This window comes from Mytilus californianus, unplaced genomic scaffold (assembly GCF_021869535.1).
Source record: "Mytilus californianus isolate M0D057914Y unplaced genomic scaffold, xbMytCali1.0.p SCAF_19, whole genome shotgun sequence".
Lineage (NCBI taxonomy): Eukaryota > Metazoa > Mollusca > Bivalvia > Mytilida > Mytilidae > Mytilus > Mytilus californianus.
In genome coordinates this window covers 6977577-6994049 of record NW_026262667.1, presented here as the reverse complement: position 1 = coordinate 6994049, position 16473 = coordinate 6977577, and the positions used below count along the sequence as shown (strand labels likewise).

At 32.9% G+C, this 16473-nt stretch overlaps 1 protein-coding gene across 1 annotated transcript; it reads left to right on the top strand.

Moving 5' to 3' along the window:
* The first annotated feature begins 116 nt into the window (after nucleotides 1-116).
* Nucleotides 117-15964, top strand: LOC127727185 (GDP-fucose transporter 1-like). Its single transcript, XM_052234629.1, has 6 exons — nucleotides 117-298; nucleotides 6845-6905; nucleotides 8718-8858; nucleotides 10405-10521; nucleotides 11670-11778; nucleotides 12823-15964. The coding sequence occupies exons 1-6, from the start codon at nucleotides 204-206 to the stop codon at nucleotides 13350-13352; spliced, it is 1053 nt and encodes a 350-aa protein (XP_052090589.1). The 5' UTR covers nucleotides 117-203; the 3' UTR covers nucleotides 13353-15964.
* Nucleotides 15965-16473: the final 509 nt, after the last annotated feature.

Sequence of the window (16473 nt, the reverse complement as noted above, 5' to 3'; positions counted from 1 at the left end):
AATCTAAATGTTCTGATCCTTGCTCAGTATCAAAAAATAACTTATAACTGCTGAAATACACCAGATCTAATCAAGAATTTCAAACCACTAAATCCGGAAATCCGGAATTGAGCTAACCATACAAGAGATGAAAACATTAACGTGACCCGGACCTATTGACGTGCCAACAGTCCAAACTAGTCAACCCGAACCTGCAAAAATCCATGAGGAGAGGACCGCTAGGCTTTTACAAAAGCCATAAAATGGAGTCAAGACTGAGACAATACGTTACGATAGCTGCTGTTGTAGCTACATATTGGTACGTTTTTATAAGCAAGTTCTCTGCTATTGCAACCATTTAAGGCATTTTAGTTTGGACCAAGGATGCTAAGAGTATATGCACATATTTAAGGCCTTGCTTTGACAATTAATTATATACCATTTATTACTCCAAATCTAAATAAGGATAATGATGCCTTGCACATGTGTAGTCTGTACCACGGTAACAAGACATTTCGGCACCTAGACATGTTGGTACCTTTTTCCAAAGACAATTCGGCACCGTTTCGGACATTTCGGGACCAAGACAAATCGGCACCTCGTTTTTGTCTCCCCTTGACAAAATGACAACCATAACAATATCTAGGGATGGTGTTTATAAACTTATCAAAAACATAAACCCTAATAAAGCTACTGGTCCTGACACCATCGCAGGCAAAGTACTCAAACAAAACATTGAGATATGTACAGACATCCTCACATTAATATTCACCAGATCATTAGAAACAGGCAAAGTACTATCTGACTGGAACCACGCAAATGTCACACCTGTATTAAAAAAATGGGATAAACATAACCCAGGTAACTACAGACCTATATCCTTAACATGCATAGCTTGCAAATTACGTGAACACATCTTTGCAAGCAGCATGATGCAACATCTCGAAACCAATAACACACTGTATGAATTACAACATGGATTTAGGGCAAAGCGATCATGTGAGTCTCAAGTTATCTCACTCATTCATGAATTATCACAAAATAATGACAAGTACATACAAACAGATCTCATAATCATGGATTTTGCCAAAGCTTTTGACAAAGTACCACACAAAAGACTACTATATAAAATGAAATACTTTGGCATATCAGATCAAATCATAAACTGGGTCGAATCCTTTCTTTCAAACAGAACTCAAACAGTAACTTTTAGAAAACATGTCATCTTCAAAAGTACCAGTCACATCGGGTGTGCCACAGGGTACAGTGCTAGGACCTATACTTTACCTTATTTACATAAATGACCTTCCAGAATACATCAAACATAGCAAAATCAGACTCTTCGCAGATGACAGTATAATTTACAGACAAATTAAATCTCAAAACGACTGCCTCAAGCTTCAAGAAGATCTAGAAGCCGCCATACAATGGGAGCAAGACTGGCTCATGTCTTTCCACCCAGACAAATGCAACATCATGAACATATATATATAACAACCAGAAGAAATCTTATCCACTTCTACTACAACATGTATGGGCACATCTTAGAAACAGTAAAACATGCTAAATATTTAGGTATCACAATCTCTTCAGACTTAAAATGGAACACCCACTTCCAACAAACAGCCGCTAAAGCAAATAAATCTTTATGTTTTATTAGAAGAAATCTCAAAGTCCAGTCACAAAAAATAAAAGAAAGAGCATACCAAACCATCATAAGACCCAAATTAGATTACTGCTGTACTGTATGGGACCCCTATACAAGCGAAAACATTAGATCATTAGAAAAAGTACAGAGACGAGCGGCAAGGTACACAAAATGTATGCATGTAACAGACATCACAATACCAGCAGTGTATCTAAGATGCTAGACACCATGAAATGGCAAACATTACAAGAAAGCCGACTAAGAACAAGGCTAATAATGTTCCACAAAATTAAAAACGAAAATATTGCCATTCCATCGCAAAATTTATTACAAAAGAGTCAGTCCAACACAAGATTCACCAATAAAGATGCTTACCGACAAATCCAATGTAACAAAGACAGCTACAAATTTTCTTTCTTTTGTCAAACAATTAAAGACTGGAACAAATTATCCTCAGTCATAACAAAAAACACCACCACAGAAACCTTCAAGAATGCACTCACTCACGATGTGCTCCTTGATACCTATCCACACCTGAAGTAATCAGGCAATCATGTTTTTTATCTTAAATTAAAAATAAAAATAAAAAATGAAATATTAGAAAAACTATATAAAAACGAAAAACCTAAAAACAAAGAAAAATTGTAAAAATCAATAATATAACAAATATACAAAAATATGGAATACAAAAAAAATTGATAATCTATGCTTAACTGTATTTATAAATACATAAATTTGAAAAAATTTTACCAGGCATGCGCCGGAAAGTAAACATCAGTATGTTGATGGTTTTCCGAAACTGAAGAAGACAGAGTAAAAAAGCGAGACATAGGTATGCTGTTTCCTGCAGCAGCGACGGCGTCAACAATGTATTCGTTTGTGATTAGGTCTAGTTCATGGTGAACCACTAGTGGTAGGTCAATGATATTTGGTATGCAGTTGTATTAGCATTGACACATCTCATTACCATGGAGATTATTTGGCCCCGCCCCCTCAGTCAAGGTCTATTGACTTTGAAACTTTGCTTAGTTTACATGTATTAGTTTGTGATAAGGTCTAGTTCATGGTGAACCACTAGTGGTAGGTCAATGATATTTGGTATGCAGTTGTATTAGCATTGGCACATCTCATTACCATGGAGATTATTTGGCCCCGCCCCCTCAGTCAAGGTCTATTGACTTTGAAAGTTTTGCTTAGTTTTCATGTATTAGTTTGTGATTAGGTCAGTTTAAGGGGAACCGTTAGTGGTAGGTCAATGATAATTGGTATGCAGTTGTATAAGCATTAGCACATCTCATTTCAATCGAGAATATTTGGCTACGCCCCATTAGTCATGGTCTATTGACTTCGAAAATTTTGCTTAGTTTACATGTATTAGTTTGTGATTAGGTCAGTTCAAGGGGAACCATTAGTGGTAGGCCAATGTTAACTGGTATTCAGTTGTATAAGCATTAGCACATCTCTTTTCCATGGAGAATATTTGGCCCCACCCCCCTCAGTCATAGTCTATTAACTTTGAAACTTTTGCTTAGTTTACGGCATGTATTAGTTTGTGATTAGCATCATGTAGATCCGTTTAAGATGAACTGCTAATGTTAAGTCAATGATATTTGGTATGCAAATTTATTGGCATTTGCAAGTATCGTTTCCATGGAGATTATATAGCCCCACCCCCTCAGTCATAGTTCATTGACTTTGAAACATTTACATAGCTTACAAGTTAATGTTTGTGTTTAGGTTTGTTTAAAGGGCTCGTCTTATAATAAGTCAATGGTATTTGGTATGCAGTTGTATTAGCATTGGCACATCTCATTTCCATGGAGATTTTTAGCCATGTACCTTCAGTCATGATTATTGACTTTGAATATTTGCATAACTTTCATGTTAAAGTATTGCTATTTTAATTTCAACATTTGCATTATCAAAATTACAAAAAGGCGAGACATATCTTTGTGATAACAGTTTATTTATCTCTTATATTTTCATGAGCAAAAAATGATAATTAAAAATGATTCAAAACTGTAAAACAAGAACATTGATAGTGATATTAAAATCCTTACATAAAATATGCAATACTAAATTTGATTGTGTTTGAATAAACATAAGTCTCATTGGTAATCATACCACATCTTATTGTTATATATTTAATCAAATCAAAATTGATTGTAGTTATGCATTAATCAATATCTTTAATATGTAAGTTTATAATGAGAAAAAAGTATAACAAAAATATTGAACTCCAAGGCAAATTCAAAAAAGGGCAGTCCATATTAACTGACACAATCAAATGCTATCGATCAATGATCAACGGAACAAGTGAATAACAACTTCCATATTCCTGACTTGGTACAGACAAGTTTTAATAATTTTTCAATGAAGATCAAAAGTGTATAGCTTGGGTTATCGTTTGATCCACACAATTTTAACATGTCTAAAGACAACAAACATGACAAAATCACTGTAAACTATATTTTTTTGTTTTAACATTTCAAGCCATAACTTTATATATAAGTGCTTGCAAGCCATATTGAGTAAAAGCCAAGAATATCATAAAATTGTCAACACTTTAAATTTCCTATATGTTCACAATGTTAGATGAATATAAGAAGTAAAAGTAGTATCTTTCATTGTGGCCATTTTTTAAATATTTGTAATAAAGTAATTACATTAAATGTTAACGACAGTCTCAGTGTTCAAAAAAGAGAGAGAAACAAAATACTAAACATTTATGTCTACTGATCCTGGCAAAAGTAGACTGTCAATATGATCCAATATATTATGTCCAAGACCTACCCAAATAATTACACAAAATCTCCAATCAGTAGACATGTATTGCATCTGGTGCAGAAAAATTGGTACCATTTATGTTCACTGCCAATAGGTCGATGCCTCTGCTGGTGGACTGATAGTCCCCAAAGGGTATCACCAGCTCAGTAGCCAGTACTTCAGTACTGGCATGAAAATACAGATTTTTTGTTATTAAAATTTGCTATTACAAAATTTTGGAAATTATTTTAAATTAAGGAATATATCTCCCTCATTCAAAACTCTGATTCCTTACCCGGCTTTGGTTATACTTTTTGGTTTAAAGCTCTTCATCTTTTTAATAAGCTTTGGATTTTCAAATATTTTGGCCTCAAGCATTACTGAAGAGACATTGATTGTCGAAGTTGTGCATCTGGTGCAGACAAATTGGTACGGTTTATGTTATTAGATTTAAGAAAACCTAAATCAGCTGATGGGGATACAAATTGTATATTTGTTAGCCATTATTAAGATACCATCTGAAGAATCAAGTCTTGCTCTTGCTTTCAGAGTACCACAGATTTTCTATGCCTACATTTAATTACAAGGAGCATGTCTGTTGATAATTAAGTCTCCCAAACGAAGTCAAGATGATTTGAATGATATACAGGGTTAGTCCCCAGGCATCACTTATGCATATAACTTTACTGGACCAAACCAATTTTCACTGGACTTTGCCCAATGTCAGGCGACCCTGGGAATTACGAATTATGGGAGCTTCGTTTGGGAGACAGCATCCTGTTACAATCATTTCTTGTTTGACTAGACTTACAATGTACATGTAGTACACAATGTATATAAAGGAAATGTGTGAACTGATATTATTTTTGTCGAGCCTGCGACTTTTGTCGCAAAAGCAAGACATAGCGATCCTACATTCCGTCGATGGCGGCGGCGTCCACAAATATTCACTCTGTGGTTAAAGTTTTTGAAATTTTAATTACTTTCTTAAACTATCCTGCATTTCAACCAAACTTGGACAGAAGCTTGTTTATGATCATAAGATAGTATCCAGAAGTAAATTTTGTAAAAAAAAAAATCCTGTTTATCCGTATTTTACTCATAAATGGACTTAGTTTTTCTGCCAGTTAACATTACATTCACTCTGTGGTTAAAGTTTTTCAAATTTTAATAACTTTCTTAAACTATCCTAGATTTGTACCAAACTTGGACAGAAGCTTGGTTATGATCATAAGATAGTATCCAGAAGTAAATTTTGTAAAAAAAAAAATCCTGTTTATCCGTATTTTACTCATAAATGGACTTAGTTTTTCTGCCAGTTAACATTACATTCACTCTGTGGTTAAAGTTTTTCAAATTTTAATAACTTTTATTCTTAAACTATCCTAGATTTGTACCAAACTTGGACAGAAGCTTGGTTATGATCATAAGATAGTATCCAGAAGTAAATTTTGTAAAAAAAAATCCTGTTTATCCGCATTTTACTCATAAAAGGACTTAGTTTTTCTGCCAGTTAACATAACATTCACTCTGTGGTTAAAGTTTTTAAAATTTTAATAACTTTCTTAAACTATCCTAGATTTGTGCCAAACTTGGACAGAAGCTTGTTTATAATCATAAGATAGTATCCAGAAGAAAATTTTGTAAAAAAAAAAATCCTGTTTATCCGTATTTTACTCATAAATGGACTTAGTTTTTCTGCCAGTTAACATAACATTCACTCTGTGGTTAAAGTTTTTCAAATTTTAATAACTTTCTTAAACTATCCTGGATTTGTACCACACTTGAACAGAAGCTTGTTTATGATCAAAAGCTAGAATCTAGAAGGAAATTTTGTAAAAATTTATTTCCTGTTTTTCCTTATATTACTTATAAATGGATTTAGTTTTATTCCAGTTAACATTACGTACAGTCTGCAGTTAAAGTTTTTAAAACATTTATCAGATTCATAAACCTTCTTGGACATGTTGGATTTTTACCAAACTTGAACAGAACTTCTTACAATCAAAATATAGTATCTAGAGGAAAATTTTTAATAATTTTTTCCCCATTTTTGTTGAGCCTGCGACTAACAGCAAAAGTAGGCGAGACACTGGGTTCCGCTGAACCCTTACGAATTTTTCATAATTACATTGTTGACAACTCCCATGCTTTTCGCATGTGATACATGCCTTTTTAATGTTTACACACACCAGGCATACATGTGACTCCAACATGGTCAAATCTGACCAGCAACCTTAAGCCTTGACTTCTCATTTAATAGGAGCTGTGACCTACATATTTTAAGGGGCTTATGAACAAATGTCTGTTTTTATTTGCTGAAAAGTGAACAAATGTCTGTTTTAATTGCTAAAAAGTGTTTCTCTTTGGATTTATAAAAAAACTGATGTCCAGTGAAAATGTGAACTGATCTATTTGGCTTGAAATAATACAATTCTGTATATTATTTAGGTGTGTGTCCATATCTATGGTGTTTCTTAACAAGTATCTGTTGAGCAGTGAGGATCTTAAGGTAAGAACAGGTTTTTTTCATGAAAACTTTAGTAAACAAAGATATACAATGAAAATATTTGGTTAAAATCAGCAAGTGTTTCTCCTTATATATTAGTAGAAGTCATAGCTAAAAATAGCACTGTCAGCACCTTTTGCTTTAATAACAACTTAATCACAGAATTCTGTCATAGATTAAAGAGTGTACATATTGAATTGCATAACAATACACAAAATGTATATAAATTACAGTAGAATTAAGTTAAAGTGTTTTCACCATCAAAATCACAATATTTTTTGTCGAGCCTGCAACTTTTGTCGCAGAAAGCTCGACATAGGGATAGTGAAACGGCGACTGCGTTAGCTAACTTCTTAAAAGCTTTATATTTAAGAAGCTAGAAGACCTGGCTGCTTCATACTTTGTATATAGATGACTTATGTTACGAAGATTCCGTCTGTCATATGTCCATTGTCCTTGACCTCATTTTCATGGTTAAGTGACTATTTGAAAAAAAAGTCAACATTTTTTGTAATGTTAATTTCTTTCTTATTATGAGTAATAGGATAACTATGTTTAGTATGTGCGTACCTTGCAAGGTCCTCATGTCCGTCAGACAATTTTCATTTGACCTCGACCTCATTTCATGGATCAGTGAACAAGGTTAAGTTTTCGTGGTCAAGTCCATATACATGTATCAGATACTATAAGCAGTAGGTCTACAATATTTGGTATATGGAATGATTGTAAGTTGTACATGTCCAACTGGTAGGTGTCATCTGACCTTGACCTCATTTTCATGGTTCAGTGGTCAAAGTTAAGTTTTTGAGTTTTGGTCTTATTTTCTAATACTATATGCAATAGGTCAACTATATTTGGTGTATGGAAATATTTTATGATGTACATGTCAGTCTCGCAGGTTTTATTTGACCATGACCTCATTTTCACGGTTCATTTCTCAGTGTTAAGTTTTTGTGTTTTGGTCTGTTTTTTTTCAACTATAAGCAATAGATCAACTATATTTGTTGTATGGAAGGATTGTAAGGTGTATATGTCTGTCTGGCAATTTTCATCTGACCTTGACCTCATTTTCATGGTTCATTGGTCAATGTTAAGTTTTCATGGTTAAGTTTGTTTCTTAGATACTATAAACAATAGGTCAACTACATTTAATGCATACATTGATTGTAAGGTGTACATGTCTGTCTGGCATGGTTCATCTGACCTTGACCTCATTTTCATGGTTCATTGGTCAATGTTAAGTTTTCTTGGTTAAGACTGTTTCTTAGAAACTATAAGCAATAGGTCAACTATGTTTGGTTTATTGAATGATTGTAAGGTGTACATGTATTTCTCGTTTGGTTTATCCGACCTTGACCTCATTTTCTTGGATCATGTTAAGTTTATGTGATGCAGTTTTACCCAAAAATGAGATGAAAAATATAGTTTTTTTTTTAAATGAAAGTTTCAAACATGAGAGCAGGTTCATTGTACATGTAACACTAAGGCGTTTGAAATCTACATTTATCATGTTTATTATTTCAATTCTGCCTTTTGCAAAGTATAAGGAAAAATAAACACAGACTGTTGCTACGGATACACAAAAATATATATACAATACACATTTAATATTGGAAATCAAATGGATAGAGTATCTTGCTTACATAAATCTTAATACCAATGGCCGCAACAGTTACAAGTAATTTGATAGAAAGTGGTGAATAATAAAATGGTTCAAAATTATGAGGGTCAAAGTTAATTACATTTCCTGACTTTATTTTAATCTAAAAATCTTGTTTGGAGTATAAACATGATAAATGTATTGTATATTTTCAGTTGAACGCCCCTTTATTTATCACATGGTACCAGTGTGTTGTAACAGTCGGGATATGTCTTGGACTGAGTTACCTGTCGAAGCTCTTCCCAAATCATGTCACCTTTCCACAGGTTGATTTTGATCTAAAGATATGCAGAGCAGTAAGTATTTTAAAGTTCAAAGTTTATTTCAATTATGTGCCTGTCAATGAACAGGGTTCTCACTAAGGATTTTGCAGGTCAGTCCAGGGACTCATTATTTTTGGTCATGGTTAGTCCCACATTGAGAAGATGAAATATATTTTGCTATATAATTTATCATTTCAGTCTCCCATGATAAAAGAGAGCAAGTAAAATGACTTCAAATTTAGATTATCTTTAAACTTTTGTTATAAATGATGATATATGTGCTCAGTTGTTACAACATTTTATGATCTTGATGCATCCTTGAACTTGCCAAGTTTGAAAGTGATGAGTTCAGACAGATTTTCATGAGTCCTGAACTCATGGACTCGCCTTAGTGAAAACCCTGAATGAAGAATGCATTTTGCTCTATTCAATTGTCCTTCTCTGGGTTTTTTTGTCGAGCCTGCAACTTCTTTCATTGTCCATTGTACCTCATTTTCATGGTTCAGTGACTACTTGAAAAAAAAGTTAAGATTTTTAGTATCCTTAATTTCTCTCTTATTCATGTTATTATGAGTAATAGGATAACTATATTTGGTATGTGCGTACCTTGCAAGGTCCTCATGCCTGTCAGACAGTTTTCACTTGACCTCGACCTCATTTCATGGATCAGTGAACAAGGTTAAGTTTTTCGTGGTCAAGTCCATATCTCAGATACTATAAGCAATAGGTCTACTATATTTGGTGTATGGAATGATTGTAAGGTGTACATGTCCAACTGGCAGGTGTCATTTGACCTTGACCTCATTTTCATGGTTCAGTGGTTAAAGTTAAGTGTTTTGTGTTTTGGTCTGTTTTTCTTAATACTGTATGCAATAGGTCAACTATATTTGGTGTATGGAATGATTGTAAGGTGTATATGTCTGTCTGACAATTTTCATCTGACCTTGACCTCATTTTCATGGTTCATTGGTCAATCTTAAGTTTTCCTGGTTAAGTGTGTTTCTTAGATACTATATGCAATAGGTCAACTATATTTAAAGCATGTAATGATTGTAAGGTGTACATGTCTGTCTGTTAGGGTTCCTCCGACCTTGACCACATTTTCATGAACCAATGATCAACGTTAAGTTTTCCTGGTGAAGTTTGTATCTTAGATACTATGTGCAATAGGTCAACTATTTTGAAAGCATATTTGGTGTATGGAATGATTGTAAGGTGTACATGTATTTCCAGTTTGGTTTATCTGACCTTGACCTCATTTTCTTGGATCATGTTAAGTTAATGTGATAGTTGTAGGAAAGCTTTATATTTAGGACTATCAACATAAAATCAATGGTCAGTAAAGAAGGCGAGACATTTCAGCGTGTGCACTCTTGTTTCACAATTTACATGGAAACTTCATTTTTTGGTTTTGCCAAATCTCATATGATTTTCAAATATTATCTTTGACCAATAACGGTAAGCATTATTTAGATTTTGATAATTTTTTACATTTTGTTGATAAAGTAAACATGAACACAATACTGTAAGAACTTTGATTTGGATTTTATAAAATTGTTATGTTTTTGTTTTTTTGTAGACACTACCTCTGTCCATTGTTTTTGTATCCATGATATCATTTAACAACTTGTGTTTGAAGTTTGTTGGTGTGGCATTTTACTATGTAGGCAGATCATTAACAACAGTATTCAATGTGGTAGGTAGATTATAAATGTATTTTGTATTGCCCTATCATGATATACAGGTATGTCTATACTGATTGTCATTTTACAGTAAGATTTATGCCAAATATTGGAAACAGATCATGCTATTAAGTCCAGCCAGCTAATAAAAATGTGAAAGATTTCTCTTTATTTGTTGTCAAATTTTTATAAGGTTTGTGGTTTTGAATTTTAAAAGATATTAACAAAGAGCATGTCATTCACTAGAAGTGTATAATTCTCCAGCTTAGTGAACATAAGAAATTAAATGGATACTTAGTATTACTAACTGCATGAACAGTCAGACAATATACTTTGTTTCTCATTTGGTGGACTGTTAGTCTGTCCAGTGGCAAGTGCTTCAGTGTTTGCAAGATTTTGAATGCAAATGTTCAGTATATAAAGTATATTATTATATCGATCTAAAGCTAACCTGATGAAAATCATTGATGTTACATATGTGATGCTCACAACTCTGGTATCATGCATTTACATTGAAACAAATTCAGTCATCTATGACTTTGTGGTTAATAATTCAACATACTGTCATAGTCATTGCAGTGATAACATTTTCAGACAAAGATAACATTAGGCATTTATTTATCATTTATAATTTTATCTGTCTAGAAAAAATTAACAAATTTAAATACAAAAGTAGGTCCTGTACTAAAGACTGACCCGAATGAAGGTCAGGGAATTTTGACTGCCACTTGAAAATGAGGGTATAATGGATATAGGGATAGACATTTTGCCTTGCAACAGGCCAATTACGGACCCCTCAAAGAGTTGTTACAAGCCGGGTTCTTAACATGCAGAGAGCATGGCACTCTTTCTACACGAGGCATCAGTTTAATGTCCCCATTCTGATCAGACGTGGCTGGGTACTTGAACATCCTGCACAGCCAAACGGACGCCCCACTTTGCCAAGGGTTTTACTGCTGGTCGGAAGAAGACCTGTAGTGACCATATTTCTATTCCCCAGTTACCCTTGGGGTCTAGGTATGAAATGAATAGTGAATAAAAGTACCATATCAGTCCCCAAAAAAGGGCTAGATTGACATTGTCCAGTCATATTTAGAATTAAGTTATTGCCCTTTAAAATCCAAATCGTTGATGTATACTAAAACTGTTAATTTACTTACAGGTGTTTTCTTACTTCATTCTGAAACAAACAACATCGTGGAAGGCAATGGGATGCTGTGGTATAATTATATGTGGATTTTTCATGGGCGTCGACCAAGAAAAAGTAGCAGGTAAATATTTATCTAATATTGAAAATAGGTTATTTATACAATACTGTAATTTCAGAAATTTTTGTATGCATTCATTAATGTGATTTTTGAAGAATGGACTAAAATGCCAGTCTAATCATTGTCATTTCAGTAAATGCAGCATACAAATAACGCTATCAAAATTTTAAAATGCAAGGTTTTTTTTGTGCAATAAGTAAAAAAACAATTCTGAATTTAAAGTATACAGAACTTTTTTCCATAAGTATGGTAACCAAATTGAAAATACTGCCTCATTGGTCTTGAACTAGCATGCTCCCCTGGGCCTCAAGTATGGGAGGTCGTAGGTTCAATCCCCAGGCAGGTCATACCAAAGACTTGAAATTGGTATTTGCTGCTTCTCCACTAAGCATGCAGCATTTAGAGGTAAGAGCAAAGACTGGTCGGGTGGGAGTCCAAATAATGTGTGTAGATAGGGTGACATGACTTCAAGGGTACTGTTACCTTGTGAATTAGATAGACTGGTTGGCTGGGAGTCAGAATAATGTGTGTAGATAGGGTGACATGACTTCAAGGGTACTGTTACCTTGTGAATTAATATAATAGATATAAGAAGATGTGGTATGAGTGCCAATGAGACAACTCTCCATCCAAGTCAAAATTTAAACCATTATAGATCAAAGTACGGTCTTCAACACGAAACTAAAGTATTCTGCTTTCCAATAATTAGCTAAAAGTTTACATTTAAACAAAATGTAAAAATGCTTTATTTTGGGGCCAAAAAGGGGTCTTACCGGGCCTACTCCTTTATTAACTAACATTCTTAGCAAATTTACCTTTCATTGAATATTCTATTAGGATGAACAGTTTCTAAATCTGTTTTGGAGAAGGACACTGATTATTTAAAGTTTTTTTAGTTGATAAAAAAACACGCTGTTAATATATCCAGCTCACAGCTGATAAAAGAACTTTTGATACTGAATGAACTGATTTTTCGCTTTCAAAAGACCATTGCAGATAGTGGTTTAAGTTAATGTTTTTTAAATGAAATATTTTCTCTATTTGTAGGATCATTGTCAGTTATGGGTGTAGTATTTGGAGTTTTAGCCAGTGCTAGTGTAGCAATGAATTCTATATATACAAAGAAAGTTCTGCCATTGGTTGACAATAATATATGGAGACTGACATTATATAATAACATCAATGCATCCTTTCTCTTCCTTCCACTGATGGCATTGTTTGGAGAGGCACCGGAGGTCATATTTTTCCCCAAACTTGGAAATCTGTCCTTTTGGTTTTACATGACATTAGGTGGAGTGTTTGGTTTTGCCATAGGCTATGTTACTGGACTACAGATCAAAGTTACTTCTCCGTTAACACATAATATATCCGGCACGGCTAAAGCATGTGCTCAGACTGTTTTAGCATGTACTTATTACGGTGATATTAAATCGACTCTGTGGTGGACCAGTAATGCTGTAGTGCTGGCGGGATCAGGAGGTTATACAGAGGTTAGACGAAGAGAAATGGACCAACAACGTAAGGAGGCAGTGATGGTTTTAGCAGATAAAGTAAATGAAGATAAAGATCAGCCCTGATTTTATTTTATAGCCTAAGTACTAAAATATCTATGATCGGTTTGATACTCAATGTGGGATTTCATAATACTTACAAAACCACGGCTGGTGAGGATATGTATTACATACATTATTTGCATTGAATAAGTATTGATTTAGGTAGGTAATTTCAAAGATATGTGGGCTCCCTATTATGTTAGATAATGATTTTTCAATTTATAAAGTGTATCTTTTTTTTTTTTTATTTAATTCAAAAACTAGTCAGTACAATTAATTCCAATAAAAAAGACTTGGACTTTGTAATATTTTTACTGTTACACATAGGGATATGCATCCTGTATCTAAATCTTTTGCTATACATCCGAGTTGATTTAATGAAAAATTCAAAGAATCTTTATAACATGACCCCTTTGTGTACCTCTAAATTCAATATTGTTTACATTATAGGAAAAAAAGGCGTACATGGGAGGGGTGATATGGATGTTTGAGCTGTGTTCTCATGTTTTCTAGTTTATATTATTATTTTTTGAACTTCGAAATAAAAATAAATTATGAATACATTCATGACATTGTAATTGGATTGAGTTTGATTTTTAAGGGTGATTTTTTTCCCAGGCTTAAATGTTTCAAAATTGTAAGAAATTTTTGGGTAATGGCAAGATGTTACTACTATTACTTAATTTAAATTTTACATTGAAAAGAAAGGATCAGATATACTATATGTACTAAGCTATTGGTTAACTTAATGTTAACGTTTAACAAGATTATCTTGAGAGTTTCAGGAATTTAGGGGGCAAACCTTATTAATGGCTATTAATTAAATGTTTACAGTTTAAACTTTTTATTAACAACAATAGAAATTTAGTTTCTAGAATGTCATAATGTCAAAAGGACCACACAAAATATTCTATTATAATGGATGTTCTAAATATTGAGAGTTCAAAAAATATTTAATTTGGACCATATAGACACAAAATGTGTTCCAGAAATCTGTGTTATTCTTATTGGTGTTCTACTTGTTCTAGAAATCCAATTTTCATGGTGTTTAGGAAAAATAGACTTAAGTGATTTATTTCTAGATTTTATACAAAGGGTTTTATATATTTGGTATTTATATAATGAGGCATGTTTTGTACATATTGTTTGTTAACTTGTTATGTTTAAGATAAATGGTTAATTATAAAATATCAGTAGGATTTGTTCTTCTATAGATTCCTACTTTAAACCTGTTAGATTTATAGTCTTTTGTCTAGGAATTTTTTTCCAGATCTCTGTCTCCATGTTGTTTCCTTTCGATGTCTGACATTGTCAGGTAAAATGACGACATAAATGTTTTAGATGATTAATGAGGCAGCAACCCAGTGACACAAATAAGCAAAAGACAACTAGAGGCCAATATACAGTCTATATAACAATGGGCAGCTGTCTGTATTTTATTTCAATCTCTAAATTATCTTAAAAGATTAAATTGAACAAAAAATATCAAAGCTATCTTATCAACATCCAATTCTCCAAATATCAAAAAACATGCAATTTTGTCTTATCTAATGCATTGAATACTCTCAGTGGTTACATGTGCATGCATGGCCACAACCAATTCTTAGATAATTATTGAAATATTCGTGTTTTATGCAAATACATTACTGACCAAATGGCATAGGATGAAGGTCATATATTTCACTGATACATTACAGGCTTTAAAGTCTGAGGTTTAACATTAAAGTTCATTTATAAAAAACTATAAAGTCTTTACAAATTTGGTTGCTTCTGCAGCAGATCATGCTGACACATATTTCTTACTTTAAAAATTGACTTTGTTGAACTTTTAACCTTCAATTGTAAATAGGTATATAGGCATGATAGTTATGTATTGCATTCATTGGTTGATGTAAACACATGAATCTCTTCAGATGTAGTCATTATAGTATGATTATACCTTAACATATCAGTCATTTTCACATTGCTTCCATAATCATGATAATGATTATTATTACCGGTCTATGCTTATAGAGATGATTGTGGAAAAAATGTGTCATCATATACTAAAAAATTGAGAATGGAAATGGGGAATATGTCAAAGAGACAACAACCCGACCAAAGAGTATGTATGTTTTTGTACCTTTTTGTATGGTAAAGTATCACAAATCATCTGAATTTTTTGTTTGTTCTCTTTTATTTTGCTATTATTGTATGTTAACCAATTTAATAATAGTAAGAAACTAAGATACATAAGTAGTATTTTTTTAAAGAAATCCCTTTAGGTACATTTTTTTATTGTCTCGTCTTGACGTAGTCGAAAAGCAAGGCTTAGATATGCTGTTTCCGATGGCGTTGGCACAGTCGACAGCGTCAACAATGTATTAGTTTGTGATAAGGTCAGTTTATGGGGAACCACTAGTGGTAGGTCAATGATATTTGGTATGCAGTTGTATTAGCATTGGCACATCTGATTTCCATGGAGATTAAATTTTTTTTGTAAATTGAATAGAATTCTAAAAATAACTTCAATTTGTGATAAGAGCAGGTTTTCCACATACAATATTTATTTAATCCATACATGTGTTGAGCATTTTCATCACTTTTGGGCATTAATCATACACATAAGAATTGTCATATCAGTACTGTAAATTCAGAAATTAATGCGAGGTTTTTATTAATGCGACTGAAAGAGTATCGCATTAATAAGAACTCGCATTCTTATATCTGATACATATAACTGTATGTACATTTTTCTGAAATCGCAATAATTAATCTCGCATTTTAGTCCTTTCAACAAAATTCGCAATAATAAATGCACGCAATAATTTCTGAATTTACAGTACTTGGTTACAATCCTCATAGATTGGCTGTATTTCAAGTATACAACAGAAGATACATTTTTTGTAGATTAGACATTTATTTGTATCCACACTTTTAATGAAAAAAAGATGACTTTTCATCTATATTGACTGTTTTTATCAACAATAAATTTACCTAGTGTGCAATGAATCTCATTAAATATTCATTATCCATAATTTTTATCCATTGTGATATGAATATTTCAATAATCAACTCCTCTTACAGATTTAGACCTACATGTTTTTGTAGATCCTTCAAAATGTCTAGAATAATTGCATGGGCTTCTCTAATTTTTCTGGATTGA

Excerpts from the sequence above, each read along its gene's own strand:
- LOC127727185 (XM_052234629.1), top strand. The coding sequence starts at position 204 with ATGAGGAGAGGACCGCTAGGCTTTTACAAAAGCCATAAAATGGAGTCA. Across the intron at positions 6,906-8,717 it reads TGAGCAGTGAGGATCTTAAG|TTGAACGCCCCTTTATTTAT; the intron begins GTAAGAACAGGT and ends GTATATTTTCAG. Across the intron at positions 11,779-12,822 it reads CGACCAAGAAAAAGTAGCAG|GATCATTGTCAGTTATGGGT; the intron begins GTAAATATTTAT and ends CTCTATTTGTAG.